This window comes from Myotis lucifugus, unplaced genomic scaffold, assembly GCF_000147115.1.
Source record: "Myotis lucifugus unplaced genomic scaffold, Myoluc2.0 scaffold_23, whole genome shotgun sequence".
Lineage (NCBI taxonomy): Eukaryota > Metazoa > Chordata > Mammalia > Chiroptera > Vespertilionidae > Myotis > Myotis lucifugus.
In genome coordinates this window covers 11,128,999-11,140,918 of record NW_005871071.1, presented here as the reverse complement: position 1 = coordinate 11,140,918, position 11,920 = coordinate 11,128,999, and the positions used below count along the sequence as shown (strand labels likewise).

Here is an 11,920-nt window from a genome sequence, read left to right as displayed (position 1 = left end):
GCTGAGGTACTGAGGGACAGGACCTGTTGGGTGAATGAGGCACTAGAGGACGATGACATTACAATAAACTTGGTGGGAGTAGGGGAAGGCTGAGGTGGAGCAGCAGCTCGTGCAGACACCAGTGTCTGGATGGGCAGTGCAATGGAGCCAGGGACTTTCAGCAAGCCAGGGGTCCGAGGGCCAGGTTGAGGGGCCTGAGAAAGGGTCAGCGTGGGTCGGGGCTGAGTGATGGTCAGAGTGGTCCTGTTGACCTGTTGAGCCTGCAGAGCAGCTTGAGCCCGGGCCTTGATCACATGGGAGCAGAGGAGGGGTCCAAGGGACCCAAATTCTGCCCGATAGGCATCCTGATTGTCAGGTGGTAGGCGCAGCTTTGCCAGAACAGGGGCACAGTGCTTCAGGAGGAGGCTCTGCGCGTGGTCAGCTCCAATTCGGTCAATGTTGCTTAGCACAGGGCCATCCAGGACACTTCGGATCCGCTCCCCCTCCTGCTGCAGCCGTGGCAGAATCAGAGTTTTAATCACATCATGTCCCAGCTCGGCCAGACCTGCAATGGAGCCGTAACGTATAGTCCATGGAGTCTTCTCATCCACCCAGCTCTTGGTGAAGGTCTTGGTGATCCGGGACTGGATGTTGTTAGTGGTTGTGCTGAAATGCTTGCAGATCTGGGCCACCAGGCGGGCAGCAAAGTCCCAGAGTGCCCAGTGATTGTCCACATCTGGCCTCAGACACAACTGTCTGCTCACGATGCAGGTCATCACAGCTGGAATCAATTCATGCACGTATTTTTCTAGATATAGCGTAGGGTTGTCCATCAGTGCCTTCACCATGTGCATCAAATAGATGAGCAGGGCCAGGTTGTTCTGCACCACGTTCACACGGACCCCCTCTGAGATGAAGGTGCTGAATCGTGGCAGCATCTGATAGAGCCCTGGATCTGTTGCGATGCTGTGAAGGGCCTCCGCTCTCTTGGCTTCACATGACCCCACACAGGCATCAGTGATCTTGTAGTACAGTTGCTGCTCCACAGACAACTCATGGATACTTCGGGGCTTTAATCGAAAAGGGCCCCCCTCCAGGAGGGGTGGTGCCTTCTTCTCTTTCCCTTTGCCATCAGCTGGAGCAGCCCCTTGACCTTTGCTTTTCAAGGGTCCATCTTCCTCCTGGCCTGGCTTTGCTGACTTCAGGGGTTCTGTGGCCTCAGCCTTCTGCTGCTCTTTGGGAGCTGGAGGTGGATTCTCTGGGATAGCTGGCTGGCAGCCTTCAATGCTCAACCAATGAGCTTTGAGGCAGACGTCCAGGGGCACCCGGGGCAGAGGGGTATTGATGATGTCACTCAGGTCAACCTCCTTCTCCTCATAGAAGTAGAGTTCCCGGCCCCCACCAGAGGCGAACCGGAAAGGAATGAACTCTTGAGCATGGAAGCCATACAGCGGCTCAACGTTCTTTAGCTTCAGTGCATAGTCAATGTCACTGGTGGTGAGCTTCTGCCGCTTCCCCATGTGCATGAATTTTAAGGCATCCTGTGCAATCTCCTTGATGCGGTAACTGACTTCATCTGTCAGCAGCTGACAGGTTTCTTTCTGAATCTGGGCGATGCCCATTGATTCGGCCACCACCTTCATTGACTCTGAAGGCAGCACAGTATTGCTGAGCTTCAGCTTCTCTCAGCCATTCTGGAGCTCTTCCTCCCTCCTCTGAAGGTTGATGCCCCAGGGTGGAGAGATGGGAGATCCACTGCCAAAGCGCTGCTCACCCGGCGCTCGGCACCATGCTGGCCCCGCCCCCTCCCCTATGTTAATTTTTAAAATTAAGATAAATTAATTTGGGGGATTAAAAAAAAAGTGGTAAGTACATTTTCTTGGGACTTTTGATACCTTCCACAGCTGTTTCTTACATATATTTTTAACATCTGAAACATTTGAGAACATACTGTAGCAATGATGCCCCTATAGCCTTGAAAATGCAAGTGTATATTTCCTAAAAACAAGAATTTTAACCAAAGTATAGTGATCTGTTGGGGGCCAGCCCCAGCAGGTCCAGGGGTTCCCAAAGGTGTGGACGGAGTTGGCGAAGAAGGAATGACACGGAGACAGCGTTCAGATGATCAGCATAGTTGGTTCTCTAGCCAGGTTCTCCAGCCAGGTTCTGTGTTTTATTGTCTTGTTACATCTGTATTTATACCAGTTGATTTTAATCCTATCAATTTCTATTCCAAAGGTTAGGGTGTTTCTTATCTCCATTTCAGGGAGTAAAGATTATGTAGCTTAAGGGTGATTGTAGTTAAAGTGATTAACTACCCGCCTGGCACTTAGTAAAGGGGTTTTATCCCCTCCCTAACTTCAGGGAAAAATCCCTACCTGGGGAAACAACCTTTCTCGGAGAGGTGACCTTGGTTAAAACACACAGCGCCAAGAAGGGGAGCAAACATATTAAGAACAGTATGCCATATACGCCAGGTCCCTTGAAACATATGCTGTGCAGATGTTTCTTCCCTGCAGCGACTGTGTCAAGCAGCAAGGATGGACCGGCTTCCGGCAGTGATCAAGATGAGGAAATTAACACTGACACCATACTTTTACCGAATCAATATAGGCTTTATCCAAATGTCACCATTTGTCTCACATTTCATATAGAGCAAAAATTTAAAAGGAAAAGCGAAAATATTACTTTTAATCCAGGATTACACACTGCATTTAATTGTCATGATTTCTTAATCTTTTAAAATCTAACCATTTTTCAGCCTTTCTCTTATGACTTTAACTTTTTAAGAGTACAGGTCAGTTATTCTGTAAAATACTCCTCAGTTTGACTAATGTTTCTTTATAATTTGACTCAGGTTTTGCATTTTTGGCAGAAATATCAAATGATACTGTGTTCTCATTGAATCTATTAGGAAACTTTGATTTCTTGGGTAAGGTGGTATCGCTGACATTTTTCCATTGTCATAATACTATTTTCCTTTATTATTAATAAGTATAGGGAAAATAACCGTTTCTAACTCAGGAAAAGATTGGGCACCTGTAATTTTTTAAAAATTTGACTTTGACATTCAAATCTTTAATTCATGACTACCTTTCTTAAAAATATTTAGAATATTAGTTTAATGCAATAATTTTTAACATTACAGATTGAGAAATCTGTTTACTTTGTATGTAATAAGTAATCCTGAATTTCTAAAACCCTTTAGAAAAAAGTTAATTTCAGCATACTGAAGATTTGGGACAACGTTTATAAATCTCTGTTGTAATGGTAACATTGTCCTTTGATCTTATAATTTTGAAACCCAATTTAAACTATAAAAGGATGACTTACCCTAATGGATCTCTTTACCTAGATAATTTGTATCCTTCCTTATTTCCTTTTCATATACATTTACTCTTACACTGAAGGAGGGGAAGGAGTTATATGAACTTATGTCCTCATCTTCTGAGTTTGAACCAAAACTGCTTGAAGATTTAATGACAAATCCCAGGTGTAAAGGTGTATTTTGCCTTTTGAGGGGATGAAGAGAAGATCAGGGCATGGGAAAGGAGATGTACATTTAGGATTCCTTTGCTTTGAAGTTCCAGGTTTGACCTTAAGCACTTTGGCTTAGGTGTGCCAGCCAGCCTCTGTCATCCTAGGGTGGAGCCCAGTGCTACTTGAGGAGGGGCCTGCCCAGGCATAGTTACCACAGGTGATGGCTGAGTTCATAAACAACCAGGGGAAGTGGAAGAAAGAAAGGCAAAAAAGAAGAAGGGACAGAGGCATCTGGAGAGGTACTGGCTCCATCTTTTCCTTCTTTCTCCCTCCAGGCAGCCGAGGGGCTGGTACTGCCTCTGTCTGTGCCAGGGTAGACATGGGACACATTAAAGTTGTTCACGTTGAAGTTCTTACTAAAAGATGAGAAATACAGTTTAATACATGCACATTTGCATACAGAGGGAAAAGAATTTTATTTGCCTGAGAGGATTATGAGAAGCAAGTGAAATAATGTAGGTGTTATCTAAACATTAGTATTCAGGTACCCAGCATCTAACACTGCCAACCAGTTAAAAATTATTTAATAGTGTTCTTTATAAGAAATTAAACAAGATAAAAAATTGTAAAGAAAGTAAAGATTGCCTAAAATCTTTCCCAGAGATTATAATTATTGACATTTTTTAAGGAATACTGTTCAGAATTGCTCTATACATATATATTAATTTACATAATCTTACATAAATGGGATAAAATAGTTATTGAAAATGGGAATTTTTGGACAAGTAAATGTTTAGAATTTGATATAAGGGCAAATACTTTAAAAAAATACAGATATTACAAATAGAAATATGAGTTTTTAACTCTAACAAAAAACTTGCTTCACTAGAATGATTAAGGAAATTGCTCTTCGAAATATAATCTTAGAGTAAATATGGACTTTCTTAGGATAACATAAAACCTAATAGCCAAAAATGAAATGATAGAGAAACAGTCTAGGAGAAAATAAGTAATAAGGTATGAACAGGATTACAAACGGCCAAGAAACATGAAAAATTCTCTTTAAAGATTAGTCTCTTTCAGTTCTTAACTTTCTATTTTGAAATAAATATAATTTTAGGGAGAGTTGCAAGACAGGTAACTTCTGCTAAATCTTTTATCCAAATCCACCAGTTTTTAACATTTTACCTAATTAGCTTTATCATTTTCTCTCTCTGTGTGTATGTATTTTTTCTGAATCATTTGAGGTTGGGTTGCATACATCATAACCATTATCCCTTAATATTTGAATGTCTGTTTCCTGACAACAAAAGTATTTTCATACATGACTATAGTATGGTTAAGTATAGTCATTATATTCTGGAAATTTAATATTGATACAAAATGTTATCAATTCTACAGTCCACATGCTGATTTTGGTAATGGTTTCAATATTTTTAGCATTTTTTTTCTTCAGTAGAAAATTTAGTTCAGAATAATATATTACACTTAGTTTTTACTTACTTTTAGTCTTGAACTCCTCCATGGCCTTTTATTTTGTGAGTGAGATATTTGACATTGACATTTTTTAAGGATGCGGGTCAGTGATGTTACAGAATGTCTCTCAGTTTGGGTTTGCCTAATGTTGCTTCATAGATTCAGGTTATGCATGCCTGCTGGGAATACTACCTTACGACATAGTGTGTTCTTCTTAGGGCAGCGGAAGATTCCCACCATCCCTCATTGGTGATACCACTAAGTAGTGACTGATGTGATCATCCAGTCCAGGTTCTGTCCAGTGTCTCACTATATAGCTGCTATATTTCCCTTTGCAACTAACACATCTATGAGGAGACCCTTTGAGATCATGCAGATACCCTGCTCTTCATCAGAACTTTCCCTCCCCTAGATTAGACTCCGTTCTTCCTCAAAGAAGCCTTTACTGTGATGGTTCCAAAAAGTGATTTTCTAGTTAAATTTAATTAGCACAATTCTGAGTCTCATTTCCTCTGTCACATTGGGAGAAATTTACATGTTTGGTAATGTCCAGTGCCGGAGAAATATGGGGAGAACAGCAGCTAAGTATTCATTGGTGCAGCTTTGAGGACAGTCTGGTAATAGCTGTCACAACTATAAATGTACACACACTCTTAAACCCTGTCATTGTGCTTTGAGGAAATTACAGAAAATACTTGATATGTAGAAGTGAGGTAGAAAAAAAGGAGTGAGGTAGAGTTCTGTTAGTTGACATGAAAAGATTTCTAAGTTTTAAAAAAAGTACAAATATGTGTGGTGTGGTCTCCCATTTGTGTTATCTGTTTGAAAGGATATACTTATTATTATAAAACCTACTAGGAATACACAGGAAGCTTGACATCCTCAGGGATGATTGGTTGGGGGGAGAGGTTCTAGTTTTTTTGTACCGTATATATAAATTTCTTTATAAAATTCAAAAGAAGATCAAAAACGTAATTATTCCAAAAATCTCACCTCACTTTTGGTTTGATTGTGCTTTTTTTTGAGTGCTTTTCTTCAGAACCAGGACAGTCCGATGATTGATGAAACAGACTTCCTTGAAGCTTTTAAAAAGATTCAACCTTCATCATTTCGAAGTGTCATTGGACTGATGGACATCAAGCCTGTTAGCTGGGAAGAGATTGGTGGCCTTGAAGATGTAAAACTGAAGTTAAAACAGGTGAGATGGAGAATCTGCTGAAGCCAGTAGAAATTACAGCTTACATGTAATGTCTTTATGATGAAAACACGCTATGTCGAAATGGCTCTTGCCACCATCACTATTTTGATCCTCACATTTAAATCCAGTGATCACTTTTCAGTCCTTATTTAATTGGACTTGTATAGGCATCAAATAGTATGTTTCATATTTTGCTACCTCACCCTCTTATTGTTTTTTTTCTTTAAAGAGTTTATAATCTAGAACAGGGGTCAGCAAACTTTTTCTGTAAATATTGTGGGCCATATAGTCTGTGTTGCAGCCACTCAACTGCCATCATAGCACAAAAGCAGCCACAGGCAATGCATAATGAGTACTTGTGTTCTGTCGAAACTTTATTTATGGACACTGAAATACAATTTTCACATCATAAAATATTCTTTTGATTTATTTTCCAAGCATTAAAAAATATAAAAATGATTTAGTTCGTGGGCTGTACAAATACATAGGTGGTGGACCTCACTTTTCCCAGGGACTAGTAAAAGCACAACATTATAGTAAACAATCAGTATGGCCTGGAGGGCTACTTGATCTGGTTCTCACAGTGGATGTGTTGAGGGTCACAGCTCTCCAGACCCTCTTGCCTGCATTGCAGGTTCAGAAATGGATTTTGCCAGTTTACCTTCTGGTGATCCTGCCATAAGGAACTAGGTTTCTCTACACATACAAAGCCTGACTTACCAGTATAAGTATCCATTATTACTCATCTTAACTAGGAGCTATGGATCTACAGAGTCGATGGATAAACACATTTGTAATATGCCCCATTTTGATCATCATTGTTAATCTTCACAAAATATGTGAGAGATCAGCCATTCCTTCCTGTTGAAAACTCTTCAGCTTTGAGATGTTAAGCTCTCCTGCCTTCCTGAACACTCCTTTCCCGTACCTTCAATGTCAGTGCTCCAAGCTCCTGAGAGTCCTCTTTTTGCATTCTGTGAGTGAGTTTGTGATCTCGAAGTCCAAAGCTCCAACTGTCCCCTGAAAACTGTTAACTCAAAAATCTTTATATCCTGCAGACGGTTATTTTGATTATCAAGTACTTAGCTGCCTGCCTACCAGATAACTTCCAGGGATCTCAGACGTAGCTTGTTCAAAGTTCAGCTCATCAATTCCACCTCCACACCTGAATTTCCTAGCTCAGTGAAGACAGCCAGCCACCCCATCCCCAAGTCAGAAACCTGTCTTCTAAATGGTCATGTCATACATGCACATACCTCCCCTCTGGATTTAGAACTTAGTCCCTGTGTAAAATACAGTTACATTTTATGTTTTAAATCCATCCCTTCCCCACCATCTCCACTTCCTGTGACACATCCAGCCTTGTTATTTTTGTAGTCTGAATTAATGCAGGAGAATTTTAATTGGTTTCCCTGCCTCTAGTTTCATTTCCTTCCAGTCCCTTGTCATTACTGCTTCCTCAGTGTTGCCTAAAACTTTCAAGGCCCATGGTGATCTGACTTCTCCTTCCATGTCAACTCTATTGCTCCTTATTGCTCCTCCCATCCTCCCCTCTGTTCCTGCTTACTGTTGGCGAGATGAATTAGTTGGTTTCGTGTCTCTCTGTATGTACTGTTTCTTCTCCATGGCCTTCTCTGGCCTGGTTGTTAGTTTACAAGCATGAGGCCTAGGTACAGAGGTCTTGTCTTATATATCAGTAGTTAAAATCTATCAGTAGTTAAAATCTATCAGTAGTTAAAAGCTTCTGCCCTTGGTCTGCACTGCCTAGGGTCAGTCTCAGTTCTGCCTCATTAGCAATCAACTCTGAGAAAGTTACTTAACTTTTTTAAGCCTGGGTTTCAACATCTGTAAAATTATGATGATAAAACTATCTACCTAAAGGGTAGTGAACCTTTATTTACTCTCCAGTTAACATTTATTGAGTGCCTACTTTGTGAAGGTGTCATTCTAGGTGCTGGGGATTTAGAGGTGAAATTGGCTTATAATGTAGCAGGAGCAGAATGACAAACCAAACATGGAAAAATAATAACTCAAGATAGTGCACGAATAAGTGCTCCAAAAGGAAAGGAGGGCAATAGCATAGAATGACTAGGAGGAGGAGGGTCTGCTTTAACTCTGGTGGTCAGGGAAGACCTCTCCAAGGAAAGGACATTTGAGCTGAGACCTGAATGATGAGGGGTGTCCACACAAAGACCTGAGGGAGAGTACAGGCAGAGAGAATAACAGGCTAAGGCCCTGGGGTGGGAATGAACTGGTGTTAGGGTGATAGTCAGGTTATGTAAGGCCTTGTAAGCAGTGGTAGGTAAGGAGTGTGGATCGGAGTGTATTCTAATTCTGATGGCAAGTCGTTGAAGGACTTTAAGAAGGCAGTGATGTGACCTGACTTAGGTTATAAGATCCCCAGCTGCTGAGTATGGGTACCTGAGAATTGTTGAAGGAATAGATGCATTTACTGAATTATGTGATGTTTTATTGTTACACTAAAATGACTGTCTCTTTTTGTATACTTAGAGCATCGAATGGCCTCTGAAACACCCTCGTGAATTTGTTAGGATGGGCCTGACACAGCCCAAGGGAGTTCTCCTGTGCGGCCCCCCTGGGTGTGCTAAGACCACCCTCGTGAGGGCCCTGGCCACCAGCTGTCATTGCTCCTTTGTTTCAGTGAGTGGAGCTGATCTCTTTTCACCTTTCGTTGGAGATTCAGAAAAACTCTTGTCTCAGGTTTGTTGGTTTATTTTCTCCACGTAGTTAAGTTTACTTTTGAATTTTCATTTCATGCCTTAAGGATAAACCTTTTTAAAAATGTAACAGGCTTTTTATTCATTACTAGAGGCCTGATGCACGAAATTCGTGTGAGGAGCTCGGCCCTCGCAGCCCTGGCTTTGTCCAGAAGGTCGATCAGCTGTCTAGTCTAATTAGCATATTATGCTTTTATTATTATAATTTAGAAAAGTTATGTATTTGTTTATAGAAAATTTAGAAAATATAGAAAAATATAAATAAGAAATACTTCATAACCCCTCCACCTACATTAACATTTTAGTGAATTTCTTTTGTCTTTTTATTTGCTTGGGCAGGAGATATATGTGTATCTTTATTGTGATCTTTTTTAATGTAACATCACTTTTAAAATTCCATAATATTAAAAATTATTTGAAAACATGATTTTTAACCCTTACATAATATTCATTTATTTATTTGTTCCCCAATTTTTAGGCATTTAGAATCTTTCTCTTCTTTTTACATTGTAAAAATAGTAATGTAGAAAACACATTCATCTAGGTAAGGCATCATATATAGCTTTTTAATATTTTTATTTTCCTAACAAAAGGTATTTCGACAAGCAAGAGCAAACACTCCAGCAATTGTGTTTTTGGATGAAATTGATTCAATTTTGGGTTCTCGATCAGTCAGCCAAACAGGATGTAATGTTCAAGAGAGTGTTCTTTCTGTTCTTCTGAATGAATTGGATGGTGTTGGACTGAAAACTATCGAGAGAAGAGGAAGTAAATCAGATCAACAGGGGAAATACAAGGAGCTGAAAAAAAATGAAGAGGTATTTATTAGCCAGATTCCACCAAAACTTCAGGCCCACATTAAACAGACCTACACTAGCTTGTCCTGAGCTGGCTTCATCTCAGAGGCGGAATTATATTCCTTCCATTAGGCTCTGTTAGGATATTTACAAAGCTGGTAAACTTGTGTTTTGGCTGGCAAAGGTGAGGTAAATTTGATAACAGCTATATATGAATGTGAATTTTATTCTAAGATTTAGAAATATAACTTTACATATTGCTAATGGAGAAGGGATTTTCTTTTTATATATCTATATATATCCTAATGACCGAGTGTCAATCCCTTTCTAAATTTATTTTTGTTAAAGCGGATTTTCCCCCCCAATAATCGTAGTAATTGAAAACTTTTTTTCCTTGAGGAAGGGGTTTCCTTGGTTATAATGGAGTTAAAATGACCTTTCTCCCTTCCGAGTCTTCCCCAGATAGAGGTTGATGTAATAAATAATCAAATAATCCCTGACAGATAATTTTTCTTGTCTTTTATTCTTTTCTTGTTATTACTTATTTTCCATTTTTAAAACTGTCCCATAGAAAGAGAGTCACTTATAGCTCCTTAGGCCATATGCCACATGAAATGTTCTCATCAGATTTCATAGTGCATGAATTATTGTATAGTGTCTTATAGGTGTGTTTATCCAGCCTCAGCTAAAATACTTGCAAATATAGGGAACTCACTGCTTTGAGAGATCACATTAGTGTTGAACTACTCTGATTATTTAGTTCAACACATCATTTTACATGCTTAGTGTGTAAGGCTACGGCCTGGCTGCTTTTAGGTATTTCTTATTTGTATCCAGGATTTATATACTTGCAGCTTATAAGGGTGGTCATATTTCTGCCTCTGGAAAGAAAATTAAAAAGTAAAGTAAATCTCCCTCTTCAAGGATGAGAGCCACAGCTTTTTCATAACCACACGTCTCCATGTGTTTGTCATATGCGTCTGTCCTTTTAAGTCATCTATTTAAATGTAAACATTCGCTGATGCTCAGGTGCCCTCCGATACCAGGTAGATGTTTCCTGCTATGAAGTAAGACTTTTCATGGAGAGATGTTCCCTCATGGTTGGCCACCCCCTTCCTCATGTGTACAAGTAGCTCTTGGATCAATCATTTGTTTCTGGGGTACCTTGATAACGAGAAGCTAGTCTGGATAGGAGGTATAAGCATCCCAGTCCCAAGAAAAAGATACCCCTATTTAAAAACAAATGATCCTTCTGATTTGTAATTTAAAAAAAATACATTGAATAATTAACTTTATTTCGTGTTGTGTTTCTTCAGGTAGAGTTTGAAGAAGTTTTTAATCGAAATGTCATGATTGTTGCAGCAACAAATAGACCTGATGTGTTAGATGATGCCTTGTTACGGCCTGGAAGAATAGATAAGATTATTTATATTCCACCTCCAGATGAAAAGGTAATCATTGTACACACTTGCTCTGTGTGAACATTCTTAACACACATCAGTGTCTGAACTCTGAGGAGACTGGCAGAATTGAATCCCAAACAGGATATGGGTGTACATGGTATGTGTTGTACACTGGATTCTGCATTCTTCCTGCCTTTCAATCTGCTTTTTCTGGGTATTCCGGCGCTATTTTCAGAGAAACATAAACCTAAAAGTAAGGTAGTTACTTCAGTGAGTTTGGTGAGTCTACTCATCATTATTTTTCAACTAGAAAGGAGGGACTGTAAAGTGTTACAAGGATTTTGGAGCTTATATGGGTCAGCATCCTTGTTTTACATGGAGAAATCTGAGATTCTGAGATTCCATAAGGTATTCACAGCCAAAGAATGAGTGAATTCCTTGCCCTTAACATCCAGGGCCATTGGCAGGGAGTGGTGAAAGACACGGAGAAAGAATTTTTTCTCTTCCTTGGGCCTTTATCAAGTTTTGAAGGGATGAAAAAAATTTTTTTAATTTTTAATGTCTTATGTTTTTAAGTTGTGTCTGACAGTTCATGTGTTTACTTTTAAACATGTCTGATGGCACTGTTTATACCCAAAAGAGAGATTCATCATGCCTCTTAAAGAGATATATCTATGGTTGGCTATTTTAAAAGTCAACTATAAAAATACTAAAATTTTATCATGATGTCATTATTTTTACCATTGTCATATGAGCCATGGATGAGTTAATCTTTCTTACCTCTTCAGAAGTGATTCTTATTGTTTAATTCAAATATATATATATATATATATATATATATATATATAT

The 11,920-nt window shown here is 39.5% G+C and overlaps 2 protein-coding genes across 2 annotated transcripts in view; one reads left to right on the top strand and one right to left on the bottom strand.

Annotated features, from left to right (window-relative positions):
* Positions 1–4,984, bottom strand: part of LOC102441079 (transcription initiation factor TFIID subunit 6-like) — a 5,787-nt gene extending 803 nt beyond the window's left edge. The window contains 4 exon segments of the mRNA XM_014453505.1: positions 3–1,663; positions 1,666–1,789; positions 1,931–1,977; positions 4,963–4,984. Of these exon segments, the coding sequence (XP_014308991.1) occupies positions 3–1,663; positions 1,666–1,789; positions 1,931–1,977; positions 4,963–4,984 (1,854 nt within the window).
* Positions 1–11,920, top strand: part of SPATA5L1 (spermatogenesis associated 5 like 1) — a 20,135-nt gene that overhangs the window by 3,387 nt on the left and 4,828 nt on the right. Inside the window, 4 exon segments of the mRNA XM_014453499.2 lie at positions 5,975–6,133; positions 8,645–8,854; positions 9,465–9,689; positions 10,985–11,119. Coding sequence (XP_014308985.1) covers positions 5,975–6,133; positions 8,645–8,854; positions 9,465–9,689; positions 10,985–11,119 — 729 coding nt within the window.